This window comes from Canis lupus, chromosome 18 (genome assembly GCF_048164855.1).
Source record: "Canis lupus baileyi chromosome 18, mCanLup2.hap1, whole genome shotgun sequence".
Classification (NCBI taxonomy): domain Eukaryota; kingdom Metazoa; phylum Chordata; class Mammalia; order Carnivora; family Canidae; genus Canis; species Canis lupus.
In genome coordinates this window covers 14,949,042-14,973,562 of record NC_132855.1, presented here as the reverse complement: position 1 = coordinate 14,973,562, position 24,521 = coordinate 14,949,042, and the positions used below count along the sequence as shown (strand labels likewise).

Below are 24,521 nucleotides of genomic sequence, written 5' to 3'. Positions count from 1 at the left end.
CAGCGTCTGTATTATTTTGCTGGCCACTATTGTAATTTACTTTACATGGATTTTACTCATGTAGAGGGTGATGACAATCATGCAAACATGTATGTACACGATACAGCAATAGACAAAGGCATCTGTAGTTGGGTAAGTCATCCCTATACAATAGGAAACTTAGCATTGGTCCATGAAAATCCACTGTATATAATAATACAAAAAAAAAAAGAGGAGGAAAAGAGAGTGAATTACAGATTATTCCCTTACTATGGGGACCATGTTTTATGACTGAGAGACCAAGAGTTTTGTGAAGAGTTTACTAGAAACAGTGGGTCTGCATCTTCCCAAGCATGCATGGCCACCAGTCCAGTTCATGAAAAGAACGTAATGATTCACTTGTTCACTGTGGGTTGATTTCTGATGGACTTAGTTGCCCAAAGTCTCATATTTGTTATGTCATTGTCAGTAATGATGTTGGAACTCCTTTAGATATAAATTCTCGACCATTGTGGCATTTGGAAGAATAGTATTTGCCTACTGTCTAGGAAAGAGATTTGCAGTTTGGAAAATTTTGCAACATGGAAAGTCTTTGGAAGTATGCTCTAAAAGTTAGAATGTTATATGGAATTGATTTTCTTCCCTCATTTTTCTTGCTGGGCAGCTGCCTGCTACAGGCTTCTGAGGTCATGCTTCTTCTATACCTTAGAGAGCATATTACAAATCATATTATAGGTTGCTTGTCCTTTTTCAAAATTGTTATTTCAGTGTCTTAACTAGCATGAAATTCATAATTTCTTTGGCTTTGCAGATTCGGTGTATCAATTTGCAGGGTAATTCATCCATTTAGTGAGTATATACTATGTGCCAGATAATGTGTTAGATGATGGGGTATGAAGAAACAAATCACTTTGTAGGAGAGTTGTGGGCTGACACCATTGTCTCACAGAGATCCATCGAGGAGGTCAGTTCAGTGGTGGATATTCTCACAATGTGTCTTCCTCTGATCACCTTGTCCCATTGCTCTACTGTCTTCATCAAATTACTCCTGAGAGAGACTTTCTTTTCTTTCCAAGTTTTTGTTTAAATTCTAGTTAGTCAACATACAGGGTAATGTTAGTTTCAGTTGTAGTATTTAGTGATTTATCACTTACATACAACACTCAGTGCTCATCACAGCAAATGCCCTATTTAATTCCTATCACCCATTTAACACCCCCCTCTGCGCCCTCCCCTCTGGTAACCATCCATTTGTTCTCTATAGCTAAGAGTCTGTTTCTTGGTTTGCCTCTGTCTAAGAGAGACTTTCTTATGACCTTTTTTTTTTTTTTTTTTCCCAACTCTATTTAATTGCTTTTCTGAATCTAGCTCCTCTTCCAAACCAAGAAACCTTCTCTACCATTAGCCTTGGACTAAGAATGCTTCCATTCCTTTCATTTACCACACAGTGATTTCCATTATGGGCCTCTCTGTTTATTTCTCGAGGAACCGGATTTTAGACCACTGGTTTATTCTATCAATAACTCCCTAAAGTGGATTTGTAACTCTTTCTTGTGGCAGTTGTGTGGCCTACTCACCGGAATGCTATTTGGCCAGCCTTCTCTTCTCTTGGATCATGTTCATACTTAAGGAATATTGGCTTTAGAATCCTACTTCTGGGCATTTCTTACTAATCTTACATCACTCTGATTTTGTCTTATGCCAATTTTCTATCCAGACAAGATCTATTCTCTCCTCCTCTGCCCCTTTCTTCTTTCCCATCACTGCCTCATCAGCCAACTTCTGGACATCTTCTGGACATTTGCTCACCAGCCTAATCTTGCAAGATCTTCTAGGGGGAAAGTCATGTTGCTTTTTCCAGAGGCCCAGAACAGGCTAAAATGAAAGACTAGATTTTGTTAGAATCCCAAGAGGGCAAGATTTAAAAACACACACATGGGAAAACTTTCTCTTTTTCTGTTAAAAAACGGACTTTTGCCTTGCGTTGTCATTCTTAGGAGACAGTGACAGTGATTAAGTAGAAGTCCCAGTCCCAGAAGTCCCAGAAATGCACTTCAACTTGTAGATGTTCTCCTGGTGCTCGTGTCACAGAACTGGCACCTACTTCATCCATTCTCTGGGAAACTCAGGCACTGCTAGGGCATTATCAGGAAAACAGGAAGAAAAGCTTCCAATACACACCTGAGAAATAAAGAAAAACTCTGACCAGAAGAGTGTAATATTTGCTCTGGATCAAACCTGAATAGGCTGTTCATAAAGTCCTCACCTTTATCTAATGGGCAGTGTCTTCACACACAGTATCAGGATGTGTATGAGAACATTTCTTCTTGACATTCTAGTCAGACTGATCTTTGTTGTGTGACAGCATAACTTGGCTGTTCTTGGGCAGCCCGGGTGGCTCAGTGGTTTAGCACCACCTTCGGCCCAGGGTGTAATCCTGGAGACCCGGGGTCCCTGAAGGGAGCCTGCTTCTCCCTCTGCCTGTGTCTCTACCTCTCTCTCTCTCTCTGTGTCTCTTATGAATAAATAAAATCTTTAAAAAAATAATAACTTGGCTGTTCTCTATGTGATATAGAAATTCCAGTACTCAATGGGATCATAGGCTGATGGATCTTAAGATCTTGGGCCACATATCTGAAAAACGCATGAAAGCTTATAGACAAAGCCTTTAGTATTCTAGATTGTCAGTTCAGCAAACCAAGAGGAGCCTAGGTTCTCTACCTTCCAGAGCAAAAATTATTTCTTTGGTGAAGAGGGTCGTTCTGTCCTGCTGATACTATCTAGCACAAGAGGACCTTTCCCACAGGGCCTGACAGCCTCCAATGCCTTCTCAAATGTTGAAGTTTATGATCAGCTCAGGGCTGTGAAGGTTGGAAGTGTTCCACCACAACTCTACCCTGGGAAACAACTGTCCTCATCTCAGGGATGTCTTTTAAAAATGAGGAGCCAAACATTTCATTTCAGATATTTCCATATGAGTGTTTTCCTTTGAGAAGGATCTATTCAGAAGCCATATATTTACTACTTTCATAATTTCACTATAATAAATAATTTAGATATTTTCATTTGACATTTGGTATAATTACATGGGGGATTTTTGGATAAAGAAAAAAACTACATTAAGAACTATCATCCTTGTCATCTTTCCATTTCCACATTTCATTCATCATTGGATAAGTTTAAGTACAAGTTGGACCAACACAATTACTATAGAAAAGGGCAAAACTATAAGCCTAAGAGGAACATTGTTGATGAGTGGTCCTCTACAGATCAAATCAGGGTCCGTAAGGTATTGTATAAAGGCAAGTTCTATACGGTTTAAAAATTTTGAGCTCCAAAAACTAAGCGTTTTTTTTTTTTTTAAGATCTTATTTATTTATTCATGAGAAACAGAGGGAGGGGGAGAGAGAGAAAGACAGAAAGACAGAGAGAGAGAGAGAGGTAGAGACACAGGCAGAGGGAGAAGCAGGCTCCATGCAGGGAGCCTGATGTGAGACTCGATTCCGGGTCTCCAGGATCACACCCTGGGCTGAAGGCAGCACTAAAACCCTGAGCTACCCAGGCTGCCCAAAACTAAGTGTTTTAATGTAATATCATACAACATTTAGTGTGGTGAGATTAAACAGTAACCAAGAGTTTGGATAGACCCTTAGTGTTCCTTGTTAGAGGTTAGTCATGTGTGCTATGTAAGGATATATGCACTCGGGAATTATTGGTGAATTTAAGAGTGGTTGATCCTCTCTTCTTCTCCTTTTCCTCTAGGTTTGGAAATATCCTGGGATGGAGACAGTTTTGTCGAAGTCATGGCTGCCCCCCATCTCAAGGGCAAGCTCTGTGGTCTTTGTGGCAACTACAATGGACATAAGCGTGATGACTTAATTGGTGGAGATGGAAATTTCAAGTTCGATGTGGATGACTTCGCTGAGTCCTGGAGGGTAGAGTCCAATGAGTTCTGCAACAGACCTCAGAGGAAACCAGTGCCTGAACTGTGTCAAGGGACAGTGAAGGTAAAGCTCCGAGCTCATCGAGAATGCCAGAAACTCAAGTCCTGGGAGTTTCAGACCTGCCACTCAACCGTGGACTATGCTACTTTCTACCGGTAGGTACAGTGTTTGGGGGATGGGTTTGGGTTAGAGACCAAGGATTGACTAACTTTGAAACAATGTTTCAAATTTCTTGGCCTACAAAACAAGGGCCCCCAGTGCACACAGTAAACATTTTTTCTTTCTTGTGTTGAGACTGATCTTATCCTGACTCAGTCCACGTTATACCCCAAATTAAGAGATTTCAGGGAATATTTTGGAACTGTCTCCTACAGGTCATTCTTTTTTGTGTGTATGCAGGCTCACTGGGAAGCTGGGATTTTTCTAGGTGTTAGGCTTGACTCTGAGATTGAGGAGTTATCTCCAAATTCTGCCTACACGGCAGCAGTATAGGACAGAGGTGGGAATCTCAAATGACTCTGGCTGCCTTTGGGCGTTTGAGTGAGCTTGGTTATTTGAGGCCTGAGGAAGAGTTCAGGTCTGCCTCATTGTCTAGCCCCCAAAAATCTGCAGGTGGAAAACAAGGCAGTGAAATGAGAATTCCTTGGGTGTTGGCCAAGTCTCAGACTTTGCATCCAAAGTCAGGGGAGAGTAGAAAGAAGGCTCAAAGATGGAAAAAAGGAAAATCTCTTATTGAAAATATGGATTCCATAATCCTTTCTTCCATGCTGCAAGGTTGCATTTGAGAGTTGATGAGTCTGGCCTGGTTGTACTTCCATTTATTACACAATTCCATGGGTTCAAGATCTATGACTGTCTATAACTTTAACCACCATGGGTGTGGGAGGAAACATGAGACGACACAGCCCAAAAGGCCTTGTTGAAGTGATTTGCCTGTGCCTCTTAAAATGAGAAAGCTCCTGTGGTCTGAAGCCACAGAGAAGTTATTTTTACTCTTTAATTGCCACCAGTTTATTTCCCCTAGTTCTCGTTAAATGTGATCTTTTTTTATTTGATCTTTGGACATAAAAGATAAAGTTCTATAAAGACAGCTCAAAGTGGAGTGGAAAAAGGACTGTCCCTGTCATCACGCACCCCTGTACATGGCTGCGTCTGCCAAACCATTTGGCTCCGACTCCTACGTTTAGCTCTTTCAAGCCATTTTCCTCTTATAATTTGAATTCACTGGGTTCTCTTCTTCCTCCTTCCTGTACCACCCCCTAAATTGACCCCACCCTTGTCTATTGAAATTGAAAGATCTTAATGTAAGACTTTGGAGCGAGTTAAGCAGCTGGACAAACAAATGAAGCTTCGTTTGGAATCTAAACACCCATCCCTTGAAGGTCTTGAGGGGAAGCAGTAGAGCATAGCAATTATGAATTTTGTGGTCTTCCGGGGCTAAAAATCAGGATGTTTTATAACATTGAACAATTATTTAAGCTCTCTAAACCTTAGTTTGCTTATCTGTGAAGTGGGGATAATAAAAGAACGTACCTTAGAGAGTTGTAATTCAGATTTAGTGAGATTATGAACGTAAATGTATATGCTCAGCCCAGTGCCCACACATGGCAAGTGCTCTGTAATTAACCTATGGCTGCTGCAATTTCTTCTATTAATTAAATTAAATGATGAACCAGTATAAAGACTCTTGTGGAAGCTCCTCTGCTGTATTTGCAGATTTGGATTAGCCTCTTCTCTGTCTAACATAGAAAAGAAAGGCTGTATACTTCTCTCAGGGCCCCGACAGTCTACACCTTTGATTTTTATCCCATTTCAAAGGAGTGTGTTGAAAACAGACATTGGAGAGCAGGCCTGCAGAGATTAGTCCCTTTGTGCAAATTTCTGTTTCTTTTCCCTTTGGCGATTTATTTCATGTGATGATCTCTGGACTGCAAACAGGAATATGATGAGCACCTTGGCAGAAGTCGTGAGAAATGACATAGACACGAACAGAGAGAACCGGAATTGTTAGGTGGCCAGGCAGATGCTCGCCTTCTGCCCTTGGATGTTGCTGCAGCTGCCACAGCAGCACGGTGGGGGTCGCTTGTTTGTGTAAGGGGCTTGATGTGCAGAGGCTGAGGTGCTCATGAGAACACACCCGGGATCTTTGTGCATGAGGACTGGAGCCCAGGACGTGAGGGGAGGTGAGCTCCTGTTCTGCTGTGCGTGGGGTAGCAGCAGAGCACCCTCCCGTGGCCAGCCACATCTTCCTGGGAGAAGCAGGGGAGCTCCAGAGAGCGGAGCTGGACAATCCTGCCTGTCACAAGTCCTGCTGATGATCTCATGCCCCAGCCAAGAGGGTTTCGTCGTGCATTTTCAAAGGAAGGTGGCCGACGTTGGGTAGATCCTGTGTTTCTTTCCAGTATACGTGTGGCAGGAAAAAGAAAATAAAGTCACCATGGAAAGGTCATTTTGTTCCCAGGGGATCTGCAGTGAGGATCAAATCTTAGAGAGGGTTTAGGAAGCAATGGATGGAGAACGTGTTGGGTGATATCCAGTTGGATCTAATCTTGGCTCTGTTGCTTTCTAGCTGTGTGGCCCCTGTAGCTAGCTGAGTTTTAGATTCTTTAGCCATAGAATGGGTATGACAGTGACTGCCTGGTGGGCTGGCTCCTCCAAGGACTGAGGACAGTGGGCAGTGCCATGTTGTATGTGGTGGACGGCCAGTGCTGGCACAGTGTGCTGTCGTCCTCTGTCCCTCTCTTTCCCTGGGGAATCTTGCCCCCAGCTCAGCCACCTGTCTTTCTGATTGTTGATATCTTCTCCTGCTCATATCATGGAGAACTGGTTAGATAGATTCTCACTGATAAATCCACGGGACAATTTAAAAATGAACTGTTTCTCATTCGTAACACTGAGTGAGATAGGCTAGGGCTCCATTGTAATCCTTTTTAAAAATGTATTTTATAAGAGTAATATATGTTCATCGTATGACATTTAAATATTAAAATAAATGAAGAAAATGGCAATCATATGATATTTCACACATGTAAATTTTTGCCCACATATTCTATGTCACTGGTGGAATTTCTAAAATGAATCCAAAAACATAGTCATGATCATAGCTGTGACCTTATTTATGAATCATTACAGGACCGGGATTTGCTTTGATGGCGTGAAAAGTCATGTACATCAATTGTGTATGAATTTGATTCCTTGCATTTTCCCCTCACCCTCTTAAAGAAATATGAGTAATTCCTTTATTTTTAAAATTTTTTAAAGATTTATTTATTCATTCATTCAGAGAGAGGCAGAGACACAGGCGGAGGGAGAAGCAGGCTCCATGCAGGGAGCCCGATGTGGGACTCGATCCTGGGTCTCCAGGATCACACCCCAGGCTGCAGGCGGTGCTAAACCACTGTGCCACCGGGGCTGCCTGAGTAATTCCTTTAAGGAAATACAAATGCAGTCTTCTAGATACTACTGTGTGACATGGAGAAGAGAGAGAACAAAGAAGATATTTCCCTGAGGAAATGTTAGCTTTTTTTGGATTTTCTTAATCATATGATAAGTTCCATAGAGCACATTGTTATAAACATGAGATAACCATCTTCTAAAGTGAAAGTAGTAAGTCTAGTTTTTTTGAATTAGTGTTTACTTTTGAGATGTCTAGGATGTAAATCTTTCATCTTATTTGACCTTTTATCCAGTTCAACATTTTATTTTATTTTTTAAAAGATTTTATTTATTTATTTGAGAGAGAGCAATCAAGCACGAGTAGGGTGAGGGGGAGAGGGAGAAGCAGGATCCCCACTGAGCAAGGAGCCCTATGCGGTGCTTGATCCTGGGACTCTGGGATCATGACCTGAGCAGAAGGTAGATGCTTAACCGACTGAGCCACCCAGGTGCCCCTAGTTCAACATTTTAAATAGTAAACAATCTATTGTCTAAAAACTTGAAAAACTTTGTAAATGAATAAGAAATCAGCCAAGATTTTTTTTTTTCTCTTCTGGGAAACTTTTCAGGTTTTGCTAATTTTCAGCACAAATCACTTCTACCTATCCTGGCCTCATTTGGCATAAAAATGTAATATTTAGTTGGATATTAATTTAATCTTTGTGATCAGCATAATTTTGTTTAATTTACCAATTGAATATGTTTAGGTGCAAGGTAGTTTAATTGTGAATCACATAAAAATTTTAGCTGGCTGCATTGATAAGGAGTCGTAAGTCCTCGAGTTGCTAATTGACTAGTCCTTCAATTAGATCATTCCCTTTAATAATTTTTTGCATCCTCCTTCACTGGTATGTTACGGAGACATCCTAGTAGCTGGGGAGGTAGTGGACTGTGGAAAAATTGATGTGAGGTCATTTGAATTCTATTTGGATTCATGCACAGGCATCCCCGTGGGGGATGTGTCGAGTATGTTCATGCCTCTCTTCTTATTTCTCATGCTTACCTGACTTTCCCAGCCTCACGTTGCCTTCTCTGTGTCCGGATGCCAGCTGGGATATCTAGGAGGAATAAGCAGACGCCCCCCACCCTCAGCCCTGAAGGCTCCCTCCAGATTCTCTGCAACCAGCCTCAAAGCTGCTCCCCACTGCTGCCTTGGGCCACACTGACCAGGAGCTTTGGGCAGCCCTGGGCAGGGAGAAGCCAGGACGTGGGGCTGGGCTGTGCAGGTCCAACTGCAGAAGGAGAAGACCTCATTGCTGTGTGAGACATCAGCAATGGGGGTCTTTCCCTATGCAGACCCCAAATCCTGGATAACATAGTTACAAGAAAGTCTAACCTGCCGGGAAAGCAGGGCTCTAAAGTCGGGTCAGGCCCACGTTTCAGAGAAGTCAGGAAAATGGATGTGGACTGCAGCGAAGCCCAGCCACTTACAGACCACAATCATCTCAGGACTGTTTTCCTCTCTGTGCCCTCCTTACTGGGGTCTAATTCACCAGAGCAGAAAACTCTGTTCACTTGTCCGCTTTGAGAAAGTGTCTGGGGATTCCCAGTCTAGGAAATGTTCTTTTCTTTCCATGCAGTGGTTTTTACAGCTGTAAGGAATTGAAGTAATGCCAGAGGATTCACAGATGTGTCCTGCCCTCGGAGGTACCGGGAGGTAGGAGGTGGGAGTAGCGCAGGAGAACACTGGAACTTCTCTAGCACAATGGTGGTGGATATACTGGTGTCCAGGGACTGACGAGGCTTCCTTCCAGGAGAAGATCACAGACTTTGTGAATGACCCACTTTGTGTTTTCCTACAAAGGAAACTAATAATTTATTATAAAACAAGAGAAGAGCTCGGGCGAAGAGCACAGACTTTGTGTGTATGTGTTTGTGCATGAGAAAGTCATATAAAACTAACTGCTGTTCTATAATTAAAATCAACTCGATCTTGCCTCACTTCAAAGAAGAACATGCTGAGAACATTTCTGTCGACAGCTTTTAATAACCTGTCTCAAATTGCCGTTAGAACTAGGGTCCTGGGGCCCCGGGGTGGCTCAGTGGGTTAAGTGTCTGCCTTTGACTCAGGTCATGATCCCAGGGTCCTCCGCTTGAGCCCTGCAGCTACTCCTGCTCCGCGAGGAGCCTGCTTCTCTCTCTCTCCCTCTGCGGCTCCCCAGCTCGTGCTCTCTCTCTGTGTCAAACAGATAAAAGCTTTTTTCTTTTCTTTCTTTCTTTCTTTTTTTTTTTTTAAAGAACTAGAGTCCTAAACCAAATGAGATGTTCATTTTAAAGTGTGACATTATAGGCCTTTCTTTTTATTTTCCATTTGGCATACTAAGCTTTTAGGATGAGTCAGTCACTCTGAGTCTGTCAAGAAGGTACGCTGACACCGGGTGGCAGTAAGACACCTCAGTTGTATCACCTATCAGACTTGAGTCCTTATAAATCCACCCATAAAGTTCAGGTGTTTTCTCTACTCATTAGTGTGTTCTCTCTCCCTCTCCCTCCCTCTCTCTCTCTCTCCCTCCCCTCCCCTCCCCTCCTCTCTCTCTCTCTCTCTCTCTCTCTCTCTCTTCCTCTTAACTTCTGCCCTAAGCTACTCCTTTCACTGTGTCTAAATATACAACACACATTCCCGCCTCTGGGTTCATGTCATTCCCTTGCCCGGGATGCCCTCATTTTATACATTGATTTAAGCTGAAGGTATAGCTCAAGCCTCATCCCAGGCCACTGGAGATATTCTTTCTGTAGTTTCTTAGATATGCTGATTGTATTTATCATGATTTAACACATGCTATGTTGCACTGCCATCGTCCCTCCAGCACTGAATTTTAGGTTCGCTGGGAAATGAGGAATGTGTTTTCTACCCTTTTGTATTTCATCCAGCATCGCCCCTGGAATGAAATGTTTCTCAGCTCCTTTGCTAGCCTCTCTCCCATGTCTATCCTCTCTGAACTGTGACTTCTGCTATGCTTAATTCCAAGTCCATCTTAGGTCTTTATCACCACACTCAGTTACGCACTTACAGGGTATGCATGCATCTCTGTCCTAACGGGGAATGGACTGGTCATGGCAGGCAGAGCCTCTGGTCCACCTTCGATGCACCTGCCAGCCCTTCTTGTTGCATGAGCCTACGGCTGTGACTACCTCTGGATCTCAGCACTACCTCCGCCTACTCACAATTCACTTGAAAGCCACTCAGACCACCCAGCTCCTCTTCTATCTCTCAGCTAGGATTTGGCCTTGCCACCTTCATACGCAGTGTTTTGGTTCATAGTCAGTTCTGTGTTGGTCTCTCCCAGTTGGTCTTCAGACTTCAGATTAGCCTCCTCTTATGGAGGCACAACAACTGACCTCCCATGGGGCGATCTTGCCATGGGACCAACTGACCCTGTGTCCTGACACCTGAGGAGTCACACCCCTTCACTGATCTTGAGCCTTCTAGCAGGTTGGAACCAAAGCCTCATGTAGTCTTTCCCTCGACTTTATATCTGGTCTTTTCCATATCAGTCACACGTAGCTTCTTTCCTATTTGCTCCACCAAATAACCCAAAATAAAAGTGTTAAACTCCCTTCTAAGTGCCTAGATTTCAGTTCAGAAGGGCCCTTCCTGGTGAGTCCAATTTTCTTGGGGCCAAAGCAGAAAAAATATACATGAGTATACTTAGAAAGGTCCAGGGTTGCTTGGGACATCATTGTATCCAAGTCTAAAGTCATCTCATGTTTATATTTTCATATCAAAAATAAATGATTATCCTTTAAAGAAGAAACAAAAGAGAAACAGTACCTATCTTAGCAGGTAGGTTACCCTTTGAGGAGAGTTTAGGCCAACTGTATGGCTAACCAACTACAGAGGTGGAGGGAGCGCAGGCCATGCAAGACAACCCTTACTTCTGATACTGCCAGTTCGGAGGATTTCTCAAAATCACTTCGGTGTCAATAATTTTCTAGAAGAACTAACAGAACTCACCAAATGCTGTTATACACATGATTATAGTCTATTATAGGGAAAGGATACAGATTAAGGTCAGAGGAGACACAGGGCAGAGTCCAGGAGAGGTCCAAGCATGAGCCTCTGCTGTCACTTCTTAGGGAGTCATGGATTGACATTAAGTTCTCTTGGCCACCATGCTGGCAATATTCACCATTCTCAGGGTATTTCCAATCAGGGAAGTTTCACCTGAGCCTTTGGTGTCCAAAGATTTTACTGGGACTACCACCTGCTACCTCTATGGCTGACTTCTGGTCTCCAGCTTCTCTCAGAGGTCATACTGTTGCCCTTACTATCCGGTTCCTCTGGAAATTCAGGGCCCATGTTGACATGAGGCCCAAAGCCCCAATCAGAAGTCACATTGTTAAGTGTCTGGTGTCCAAAGCCACCAGGTAAAAAAAACAATACTCCTGAAAGGCAGGACGTTCCAGGGGCCTAGACACCACCCCCCTGGGAGGCAAAGTCCAAACCAGACTTTTGGGCAAGGGGTTAGTTCTTTACCACACAACCTATCTGGCTCAAGGTTAAATCTAATTTCAATTTGGTTTTAATTTTAGCTTTGAGTTTATTTTCAGCATAAACTTCCTAGAATCCTGCAGTGTTTCTCCTCAGAAAATTACATTCTGGGATGCAATTATATTCTGGGAGGCTTTTGAACACATTTGAATGAGTGTCATTGTCAGAGGTAAAACACTAATTATTTTGTAGCATCTCTCTTGGCTGCTTAGGGGACGTCTTGATTACTTCTAAGTAAACAAGAGGCAGTCTGGTGCAGCTTCCTTATATTTTCATTATTTATGAATGTAAGGCCTTTTCCATCCGTGAGAGCAAGGCTGACATGGGTAGTGTTTTCTTCATTTCCCTGTTGAGCTATCTGGGGCACTGAGAGGTGAGGGGACTCATTGGGGGCCACCTGTTGAGCCCGGGCAGCCAACCTAACAGGGCACCTAGTCCAGGATATCTGGCAAGAACCTCCATGGCTGCTGTCAGAGCCTCTCACTATACATTCAGACTTTAAATATCCTGCTCTGCCATGAGTTTTTGGAAGAAGATTTCATTAATTATTTAATTTGCTTCTTTTACAACTTTCAACTGAGCACCTGCTGTGTGCCAGAGTCTGTTGTAGGTTGGCAATTCAGGACTGAACAAGAGAGACAAAAGCTTTTCCTTCAGAGGATCCAGAGTCTAGTGTGAGCAGGCAACACTAAATAGGAAACAAGGTCACCACCAACTGTGAGAAGAGTAATGGAGGAGACAAGGCAGGCTGGAGGAGGCCAACTTTGAATTAGGTGGATGGGGAAAGGCTGCATGAGGAGCTTTCCTTTGAGGAGAGTCCATGGCAGATGGGAAGGACTGGTGAGGGGAGGCCCAGCCAGGGTAGGGGAAAGGGCACAGGCCCTGATGCTGGGCAGGATGTTGTGGCCTGTTTGCAGACCAGAAAGGAGGCTGTCATGATTGACACTTATAGAAGCCATGAGAGTTTGTGGCTCTTTGTCCCCTTCTCCTATTCCACCTTTCTCCCAAGCCCCTCCCCTTGGGCAACCACGAGGTTTTTCTCTGTACCTATAAATCTGTTTACGTTTCATTTTGTTGGTTGGTTCATTTTTATTTTTAGATTCTACATGTAAGTGAAATCATACAGTATTTGTCTTTCTCTGTCTGACTTACTTGGCTTTGCATAATGCCTTCTAGGTCCATCCATGTTGTCATAAATGGAAAGATCTCATTCTTTTTTTTTTTTTATGGCTGAGTGATATCCCATTGTATGTATATACATCTTCCTTATCCATTGATGGACACTTAGGTAGCTTCCATATCTTGGCTATTGTAAATAATGCTTCATGTATCTTTTTGGATTAGTGTTTTTGTTTTCTTCAAGTAAATATCCAGGAGTGGAATAAATAAGTCATGGGGATGAATAGGACAGCATAAGTAATATAATCCATAATATTGTAATAGATTTGTATGGTGACAGATGGTAGCTAGACCTACCATGGTGAGCATTTTGTAATGTCTGTAAATGTTGAATCACTACACTGTAACCTGAAACTAATATTGTATGTCAACTATACCCCAATTAAAAATAAATTAAGTAATTAAAAAAATACACACTTGTTGGGAAGAAAAAAGTGATGGGTATGCTGCCAACAACCATTTGAGCTTGGAAGTATATCCTTGCCCATTTGAGGCCCAGATGAGGCAACAGCCCCAGCCAACACTTGGAGTCTCTCCTTTTGAGACTCCAAGCAGAATCCTTGCCTGGACTGTTGATCTAGAGAACCTGGGATAGTAAATATGTGTTGTTTTAAGCCACTTAATTTGTTGTTTAAGCCACTAAACTTGTTGCATGGCACTGGACAACTACTATACGGAGAAATCAATTTTGACTTATCTTTGGATTTACAGTTTCTTAAATACTGACAGAAAGTACAATACAAGTACTCTTTTTTAACCATTTCAAACTTTACCATTTTATATAGTTTGATGTGACTCCATCAATTCTGGGCTCCCTGTCCCTATTCTATGGTTCTATAGCACTCTGTACTTCTCTTATCATAGTAGATTTGAAAAATGTATTATAGTATCTTTTAAAAAAAAGATTTTACTTATTTATTTGACAGAGAGATAGAGTCAGAGAACGTAAGTGGGGAATGGCAGAGGGAGAGGGAAAAGCAGACTCCCGCTAATGAGCCCGAAGCAGGGCTTGACCCTAGGACCCCAGGATCATGACCTGAGCCAAAGGCAGACATCTGCTTAACTGATTGAGCCACCCACGCATCCTAAAGTGTCTTTTTAAAAACCTTATCACGTCTAAATTGTAGGCTCTTTGAAGCTCATATGTTTTGCTCATGGTCGTGTACCCAGTGCCTAAGAAAGTATATGGAATATAAATGTTTTCTGGTACTCAAAAATATATATTGGATGACTAAATGGGGAAAAATGAATAAGCAAAGAAAGATTTTTAAATAAGTGATGGATAGAGTGGTACAAAATGAATGTGGCATAGCTGTCAAGTAGGCTCTGTAGCCAGCATCAATTTCTGCGCTCCTCTACTGGCAAGTTGTGTGCTGTTGAGCAGATAGGTTCCCATGAAGCCCTGGGTACCTCTTGTGTAGAAAGCGATGGTGAGAGGACCTGTCAGATTGCTGTGGGGGTTTGTTATGAGGCTTGAACTCTACATGGAAATTTACTTCAGGCCTGGCATAGGGCAAATTATGCTCAGTCAATAGCAGTTTTATTATTAATATTATTTCATTGCTCTGACATAGAAACCTGCTTTATGTGGAGTTTGCCTTCAGTGTAATCTATTCAACCTGGTTCCAGAACCTGAAAAAAGTGTTTCAGTTTTCTTTTCTGTGGTCATTTCTAGACCCATCTGGAAGAACTGTTTCATATCTGGCATGGAAATGAATGCTTTTTCTTAAAACAAAGCAAAGCAAACAAAACCAAGAGCTGATTAGAAATTCATTAAAGTTTTCACAGTGTGCTCTTCACAAATTATTTCAGCTGACAGTACTGACCCAGAAGGGGCGGTGAAGAAGGGACAATTCATTCTGTTAGATGAGTACTTAGATGTGAACCTTAAAAAAAATTGGATTCATCTCCAGTGAGGGTAGAGATTGAACATAGAAGGGGTTCATATGTCTTGTTTTGTTTTTCTTACAAGAATACAAAGTGTTGGAGAAGAAATGTGTGCCAAGTTCTGACTTTCTTCATGCCAAGATTCTTTGTCTTCTTTAGTAGTATTTGAGCATAATGTAACCTTCAGGTGGTGATTGAAGGTTATTACTAGGGTATAACTGGCACTTAGGAGCATCGTTCCTAGGAGATCTGGGGTGGTGGTCAGGGCTCCTGAGCTCTATTTGAAATTTAGATCTTAATAGCTCTGGTCTTATTATAGCTTCCGTTGACCTATTTCCTCCTCCTCATTTCTTTTTTGTTTTGATGTAGAAAATAATATTGGTTAATACTGTTTGTGAACTAAGTATTTAAAGATTCTGAAAAAAGACCCAAGGCTTCTTCCTATGAGAAAAGTACTTTGGGACACGGACTGTATTTTTCCCCCTTTTGCCAGTGGTTACCAGAGAGATCAAAGCAAGTTTGTGATCCATTTCAATCAAGTGTATAGAACGTCAGGGCCAGGATTTTATTTTCTAAACTAATCACAGTGCTGGTTTCATTTTTATCTTTCTGGCAGTTTTCATTTTATTTCATTCTGCGTATAGTTTTGTAAGCTGATTTAAATCCTTTCTGGAACAAGTTGGGAAATGAATGACAGTGGCCATGGGCAAGGGATTTAGCACCTCTGAACTTGCAATGTTTTTCATTATAAAATAGAGCAACAGGTTGCTCATGAGACTAGATGAGGTTTCCTTTGTAATGATATAATGACTAAGCAATGGCCAAGAGACTAGATGAGGTTTCCTTTGTAATGATATAATGACTAAGCAATGACCAAGGGGCTGGCAACCTCACCAGCAAGATACAGTGGCCTTCATGAGGGCAGGCCTGAGCTGAGCCCTGTTGTTTCAAGTCATCCTTTAGAAAATCAGGATATGCAGTTGGGTGCCAGAACTCAGAATCAAGAGCACCTGGAGACTGGTGTCCTCAGGCTTCCATCAGGGCACATACAGAGTGGTTAGAACCTTGATGTATTGTAAGCACAGCATCGTGCCTCAGTGAAACCACAGGGACAGATGCAGAATCTGTCCTGGCAGCATCATGGGCTTTTCAAGGCGTCATGGTGGCCGTCGTTCTCGGAGCAGCAACAGGACTTCTGTCCAGAGCATAGGGCTGTACTGGGTTGATGGCCCTCCAGGACTCTTTGACCATTTCCTAATCAAACTGACAAGAACTGAAATCAATGAAGAGTGTGTACATACAAAATAAGAGGTAACCTTTTGCATTCGTGGATCCTCCTACATACTGTTCTCTATTTACATGAAAACCTAATATTTGACCTCATTTTTTCTCCTGACCTGGCAAGTAAAAGGTGTAGTAGGCTTTTACACACAGGCTTTTTTTTTGGGGGGGGGGGGAAGGGGGGCAGTGGTTCAACCAGGGAACAAATATTGAAAAGTGTGTATATGGAAAAACAAACAAACAAAAAAACCAAAAAAACCCCAAAACCAAAAAACAGAATGGGCAATCTGGTTAAGGAAAAAAATGATGAATTATTATTTTTTCATATACCCACAGTCCTCTTTTATAGGCTTCTGGTCAATTATTCATGTCTGGGAGTCAATGAAATCAACAAATAATAAATTAAAATATATATTATCTATTGTAAAAAAAAAAGCATAGATTATTTTGTAGTCACTGTTGTGATTAAGTAATTCACTGGGCGCTGTTCAAGGTGCTGGAGCTATAGCAGGGAATAAGATAAATGAGTCCTCTGGCTCACAGAGCTTGCAGAACAGGCTAGGGAGTGAGCGAGACAAGTAAACATGGCTGTAGATAGGGAGGGATGCATTTTTGAAAGATGTACAGGATGCTGTGGGAATCTGCCAGGGGGTGGCTTCCTGGAGGAAGTGACTTCCTAAGCTGAAACCAAAAACATATGGAGTTTAGGTGCACAGAAAAAGTAGTAGGGACTTAGGGAGAAGAACAGAGGGAAAGATCCCAGCCATTAGAGACTGCATGTTTAGAGCTGTGGAGCACAGCAGGAGGCTGGCACAGGCAGCTAGACAGATATTCTGGGGTGCAGCATCACAAACAATGAGGGGTGAGGACCATGAGTCAGGAGGCAAAGGCCTCACCCAGATCACTACAGGTCATGCCCCGGCATCCATGAGACAACGGAAGGGGCTCACTGAGTTTCTTTCAGCCATTAACTGAGCAGTGGTTCAGTGAAGTGGTTCACTTACTCATCATTCATTTATTTATTAGTTTTTATACACCAATTATACATTCTATGCATTACTTCATAGCTCTCACACCTTAGCAGGTGTCAGGGTCATTTAGTGGGTCTGGGGTGGGGCTTCAGAATGTGCATTTCTAAGAAGTTCATAGAACTGGGGGTCGGGGAACCACGCCCAAGGAGCCTCTGCACCATGTGAAGGAATTACAAGAACTGCTTCCAGGTGTTTATGAGTTCTTCAAGGGACTTAATTCTCTGAGATTTTTCTCTACTCAACAACTTTTTTTTTCTATTGGGTGTGCCTGCGTGTGTGTGTGTGTGTGTGTGTGTTTATCCTTTACTGTTTACCTTCAAACGTTAGGGATGAGAACACAGAGTGGGTCCATGGCTTAGGGGTTTAGGAGCTGAGATTATGCTCACTTAGACCAAAGGGGTAATGGGAGCTCAGTGGCATTTCTTAATGTGTAGTTCAAAGTACAAGCACCAAAGTAAATCTTTTTACCTTTTTTTTTGGTGAGTGAAAGGGTGCTGGTCCTACTGCCTCCTTGTCCATAGGGCCAGGCCAAACAGAAGTGCTGGATTTGCTCTGCTGGGTTATTTGTCAGTCAGAATTAGAATCCAGAGTCAGAGTTCTCCTGGTACTGAGATGCTTTTCACTGAACCCAGTGCAAGGAACCACCGGGGCACTTTTAGAGGACCCGGGGTCCAGCCAGTGAGGGGGAACGGAGGACCGAATACAGCACAGCTTTGATGCTGATCAGGATCAGAGCCCAGGGTTCCTGTGCAGAGGCAGGGCTGCCCAAATCCTCTCTTCCCCCAGGTCCTCAGACAGAGTCAGGGGCCAGGACTGTGCGCCCAGAACGGCCGACAGGATGTATCTGTAAACATCTGTTTCCTTTCTACTGGTGTTAGGCTTTTAAAGAGCCCAGTCAATGGGCACACAGAGTAGAGAAATAAATGCTTTGCAAGGAAATGGGGAAATCTGGTGGCGATACTGGAATTAATAATTCTTTTAACATGAAAGAGCTGTTCCCTATGATCTTTACTGTCTTACCTAGTGTTTGGAGTTTTAAAAGAGAGAAGACAAGCTGGTTTGTTCATCGCATCACAAGCAAATGGCCCATGTGTGAGCTTGAAGGTAGGATGCATTTGAGCTGCTCAAAGAATATGGGGCCAGAAGACCTTTCAGAGCCCCTGAAAGCTTTTCCATATGAAAAGGAAGCCAGGAAATTGGCGTCTTCATTTTGTCTTTGTGATCAAAGCTGGGAAGGAAAGATATTAAACAGATACTGACCCATAGTTTTGTGGACACCGTTAGGATTTATTGGCCTGAATAGCAAATAGGGACTGCAGAAAAGCTGAGGTTGGTGTTTACTTGAGGGGATAAAGAGATTCAGATCCAGAAGCCTACTGAAAACAGAGGGCTGTATTTCTACAGACCGTGAGTCCATGGGCTTTGGTGATAGGAGATACCAGCAACCAAGTGAGCGAGCATTGATTGACATGCATTAGGTGCCGGAAGCTCTGATAATACAGTACAACGTTAATAATAACGGGTAATGCTATGCTAAGTGGAGGAATAAGAGCTTACGTATTTGAGTGCTCCCCATGTGCCAGTGGCCTCTGAGGGCTCTGCCTGCCTGCAGTGTTCCACTTGTGTGGGTGAGGAATCAGAGCTCACGCTCTGACAGGAGTCGGACCTGTCAGCCAAGGTCACCAGGCCAAAAAAAGGCAGTCAGGATTTGAAACCAAATCTATTTGACTCAGAGCATATGCTTGTGACCATGACCATCATAATCTGATAATAACAGTCAGTCATCACCTATCCTTGACCTTAAATTATCTTCGTTTTCTAAACTGAGCTAAAAACCCTGGGATTTTTGCAAATGTTTCCTATACCACAATTTATTTTCATTTCAAAGGCTGTCTTTTCTTTTAAAATATTTTTTTATCAGACTATACTTTTAATGTTTTAAAAATATACATTTTTGTTATAACAAATTAATTTCAAAGTGTTTGCAAAGAAGCATTTTGCAAGTAAAAAATGTATGCCTAAAGAATATATAAAATATTTTCTTTTAAGCAAAATTATCTATCCAGGTTTTGGAAGCATTGTGCTGTCGTCTTATGTTGGCTGAATTTTGAATAAAGCAATTTCATCCTATTGGTCTTTTAAATAGAAATATATGAATTTCCAAACGGTGGCCATTTTTCTACTCAAATTTTTCTTTCCAGTTCACAGTGTTAATCCTAGCACTGAGACATGCTAATGTCTGATCCCAAAGGTTGAGTTCATCACAGAATGGTAATCCTTGATTCCAGTGCTCTGCACCTATAAAGTATTTGTAGCTTTTTCATCTTTTTTCTTCTTTTTGCTTTTAAAGACTGTGTAGAAACAATGTCTTAAAGAAAGAAGCTGATTTCTATTTCACATCTTGCTTAAGATGTTCCGATTGATATGATCCTGGTGACTCAGTGATTCTAACTTCTGGGAGGCCACAAGCCTTGTTGAGAACCTGACAAAAGCTAAGGTCCTTTTTCTAGAAAATGCATGCACGCCTGTGCATATGACAGGGAATTATCTCTGTAGGGATCTGGGGACCCTGGGTTAAGAAAGCCTGACTCTTTCCTCCCTCCTTCTCTCCCTCTTCAACTCTTTAATCAATGCTTTTTGAGCCATATTAAATGTTAGGTGCTGTGCTGTGTGTTGGGATTACAGTGGTGAGTGAAACAGACGTGGCTTCTGTCTTCATGGGGCTTATAGTCTCATGATGAGAAAGACAGTAATCCAATATCCTCAAAAATAAATATGTCATGATATGTATGGGCTACCAAGGGATACTTTGGTGCATAAGCAGATCATTTCACAGGAGGGCCAGACCCAGTAGGTGTGTGCATAGGGGAAGAGGGAGGCATGTGCATCAGACAATGACCCCTTCTCCCTAGCAAATGATACTTGAGCTGAGAGCAAAAGGATGGGTAGCAGTGAATCAGGCTAAGAGACAGGAAGAGAGGGCCCTAACCAGGAAGTATCGTGGCACACTCAGGTGCCTCTAAAGTATTTATGTAGCCCACCCCCTGAACTACCCACGTGCCTGTCCTAGGGAGCTTGGTGTACTTCCTGTGTTATACTCTCCATGTAATAAAATCCACTACTCAGAATCTTACCTGTCAGCGACTCATTCATGTTATGAGTCAAATCATATTTCCCCTGAAGGTAAATCCCTCTTATGGGACTTTAAAGTAGGTTTTCTCTTCATCCTCAAGGGAGCCCATATTACCGAATCTGTTGTATCCAGGGCAGGGGTTTATATGACCTGCTACATTGTGCTTGGAGTCAGGGCCATGTTCCTTTGCAAAAGCACATCTGGAGTGATGAAGGCACACTTGCTGCACAGGTTGTACACACACACACACACACACACACACACACACACACACACGTGTGCCAAGCCATGTCCGTGCCACCAGCACACATTCAGTAATACAGGTGTGCCACCACCCTGGCACGAGGTTCAGACCTTTGTTATTCTTTGTCAGTCCTTGGACTGGCACTGCTGGGAACTTGTTAGAAATACAGAATCAGTCCCTACATTCACCCTCCTAAAACACGATGTGCAATTTTGGTAAGATTCCCATATGATTTGTGTACACATTAAAGTTTGATCAGCGCTGATTTGGTTTTCTCCACTTCTGCTCTGACCTAAGCTGTACTGTGTTGTTGAATAGCTTTGTCTCAATGCTTCCATTAGAGGCTTGATAGCACATTGAAGCTTTTGATTATCTATATTTTAATAGAATAATTTCTTTTCCTACGTGAAGAAAGGGAGGAGTCCAGGTAACTCATGGGACAGTTGGGATTTGACTCTCGTGTGTAACAGATGTCCGTATTCACAGGGGCCGACGGCACACTGTCACACTCTGCAAAGGCATGTCACCTGTTCACGGGTTGGTCACCTGTTAGTGACAGGCCTTGTTCTTTATGATTTTATAGCAGATGGAAAGTCTCTCTCTCTCTTTTTTTAAGATTTTTATTAATTTATTCATGAGAGAAACAGAGAGAGAGAGAGAGACAGAGGGAGAAGCAGGCTCCTGTGGGGAGCCTGATGTGGGACTTGTTCCCAGAACCTTGGGATCATGACCTGAGCCAAAGGCAGACCCTCAACTGAGCCATGCTGGTGCCCCTGGATGGAAAGTCTCTTAATAGAAAATTTTAAAGCAGCTGGTGATAATGAACTAGGGCAAAGCAATTGTATACTAATCAGTGAAAAAGCTTATATTTAGAAGTGGTAAGGTCATTTGTGTTTGCTTCATTCTTGGTCCTTAAAAGGATCTTCCCAGACATTGAGCTACAAGCTGACAGTGAAATGCAGCCCAGCACCAGCCTGGCTCATACATCTGGCTTTCCGGCCACGTCTCACTCCCCACTGGGCCCGTTTCCCTCTGTTCTTGATTCCCAGGCTCTGTCCTTCAGTTTTTCATATAGTAACTCATTCCCTGCCTCACTGGGCCGGCTAACCACCCATTTTGTTCCATTTTCTTTCCTTTCCCTTGACTTTAGCATTGCTCACAGCATTGGGTAGGAGACTCTTCCCATACGGGTCTGGGCACCCCTCAGCGGGTGGAGGATCACAACTTGGGGGGACTACAACAGCCCGTGTATTAAAGTGGCAGGATAACTTTTCTTTGCACTTGGATGGTATCCTCTATTTCCTTTTTCTTTTTCTTTTCTTTTCTTTTTTTTTTTGTATCCTCTATTTTCTAAGTTTTAGCTGTATTTGATTAAGTTTAGCTGTAGCATGTACTTTTTACTCACCTTATATGAATTAGGTCTTTTTTTTTCTTCAGTTGCATATAAAGAAAACCCAAATTAAACTAGTTTCGATAGTAGTGTGTTTAACCCGTAGAAATGAGGATTAGTTGACTCATGTAACTGAAAAGTTAGGGCATTTTTCACTTTCACTCATGGCTTGATCCAAGGTTTAAATGAGGTTTCCAGGGTTTGTGCTTCCTCCAGTTCCTGCCCTCTGTGGTGAAATCCAGTCCCCCAGACCCGAATTATTCTTGGTTAGAACTTCAGACAAATTATGCTGACAGGAGTGAGTCTCTTCTCTCCCAGGCCCCAGCAAGTCTCATGCACCATCTTGGCTCTTTTTTTTTTTTTTTTAATTATATATTCAGTCTCTCTCTCTCTCTCTCTTTTAAAATATTTAATTTATTTATTCATGTGAGACACACACATACACACAGAGGCAGAGACACGGGCAGAGGGAGAAGCAGGCTCCATGCAGGTAGCCTGACGTGGGACTCGATCCTGGGTCTCCAGGATCATGCCGTGGGCTAAAGGCAGTGCTAAACTGCTGAGCCACCTGGGCTGCCCACACTTCCTTGGTTCTGACTGAGTCTTGTGCCCATCTCTAAACCAATCACCATAGCTGGGAAAATCAAATGAGTTGATTCATTTAGACAGGTGGTTCTCAAAACTTCAGCAGACATCACACTCATCTGGAGGACCCACCCAAACACAGATTGTCGACCCCACACTCAGAGTTTCTGATTCAGCAGAACTGAGGTGGGATCTTAGAGTTTCTAACAAGGTCCTAGATGGTGCTGATGCTGCTGGTCAGCGGACCAGGCTTTGAGAACTGCTGGTTTAAACCAATCAGGGGCTCATCACATAGTGAGAGAGAGAGGGGCCAACGTAATTCAAGGTGCTCTTTTACCTGAGGAGTGGGGGAGATGGATATTTCTATTTCTCCCTCTCTAGCATACTTGTGCTCTGATTTAACCACAATTCCTGCCAGTGTATAATGATAAACACCTCTTCGGGGGACTTAGGTTTGGGGATCATGACTGTGACCCAGAGTTTTCATTCTCATAACCCGGAAGGGTGGTGATGATGGCAACAATAAGCAAGTACATATATAATATATGTGGTGATTTCCTGTGCTACAAAGAAACAGAGAGCAGGGAGGGAGATGGAGAGTGATGCCAGGGTCTAGAGGGTGTTTCATGTAACTCGGTGATGGAAAGCCTCTTGGATAAGGTACCACTTGAGCTGAGATCTGAAGGGAGAGAGGGAGTGAGCTCTGCCCCAATTTAGGAAAAAATGCCATCGAGGTAGAGTGCAAGGGGCTTGGAGAGTTTGAGGAGGTCATTGTATCCATGGCAAAAGGAGCGAGGGGGAGAGGAAGAGGTGCAGAAACATAGGACTTTATAGACTATGGAAAGGGCCTTGGGTTTTTAATGTGAGGAAGAAGAGAAACTTCCTGAGATATGAGTGGCACCTCTGGGAGTGGGGATTTGAAATATGATAGAATAAACATGGATGTAGAGAGAATGAACTGTGCCCTTCTATTCAGTTAGTGTCTAACTACTGAAAATCCAGCCTTGGGCTTTAAGTGGACCTGGCTTTTTTTTGCTTCCTACCATAACCATTTCTCTTTACCATATGTTTTGAAGCTCAGTGTTCTACAGAGGAAAGGACACATTACTCATCTGTCTTCTGGTCAGTGCCTCTCGATCCCCTGCCTGAGTTCCTTTCTAGTTAAGTCGAATATAAGATTGTTTTCTACTGAAAATAAGCTCTGAGCCATAACCCACCATCACATAAACTTGAAACTCCACCATTTCTCCCATTCCTCCTCCAGGCACTGGGGAGAAGGATTGCTGTTGAATTGTGCTTGGAAAAAAATTTTTGGGATCACATTGATTTTTTTTTTTAAATGACTCCCTTTCAAAGGAAAGGAAGAAATGGAAAAGTAGATCTGATTAGAATGCAGGTGTCACAGAAGGGTAACATGTTTACAGGTCTGCAGGGCTACTGGAATGGAAGGCCTCTTGGAACCTTCTAGAGAATGAATCACGAAGGCTGATTTTTTTTTATTATTTATTCATGAGAGACACACAGAGAGAAGCAGAGACACAGGCAGAGAGAAGCAGGCTCCTCAGAGGAGCCTGATGTGGGATTTGATCCCCAGATCGGGATCACACCCTGAGCCAAAGGCAGATTTTCAACCACTGAGCCACCCAGGAATCCCCGATTTTTTTTAAAAAAGATTTCACTTATTTATTCATGAGAGACAGAGAGAAAGAGGCAGAGGCACAGGCAGAGGGAGAAGCAGGCTTCCTGCAGGAAGCCCAATGCGGGACTCGATCCCCAGACCTGGGATCATGCCCTGAGCCCAAGGCAGATGCTCAACTGCTAAGCCATCCCGGCGTCCCACGAGGGGTGATTTTAACAATAAAGCTGCACCCGACTCCCAGGGGGCAGGCTTATCCAGGGAGCTCTAAACTCATCCAGAAGCTGTGGTGCCGGGGCCAGTGG

General features: G+C 42.9%; 1 protein-coding gene across 3 annotated transcripts in view; it reads left to right on the top strand.

Annotated features, from left to right (window-relative positions):
- BMPER (BMP binding endothelial regulator) overlaps positions 1–24,521 on the top strand; it is a 244,347-nt gene that overhangs the window by 166,631 nt on the left and 53,195 nt on the right. For all 3 annotated transcript variants that reach the window (XM_072783518.1, XM_072783516.1, XM_072783517.1), the window contains one exon: positions 3,742–4,078. In XM_072783518.1, the coding sequence (XP_072639619.1) occupies positions 3,742–4,078 (337 nt within the window). The remainder of the gene's footprint in view (positions 1–3,741; positions 4,079–24,521) is intronic.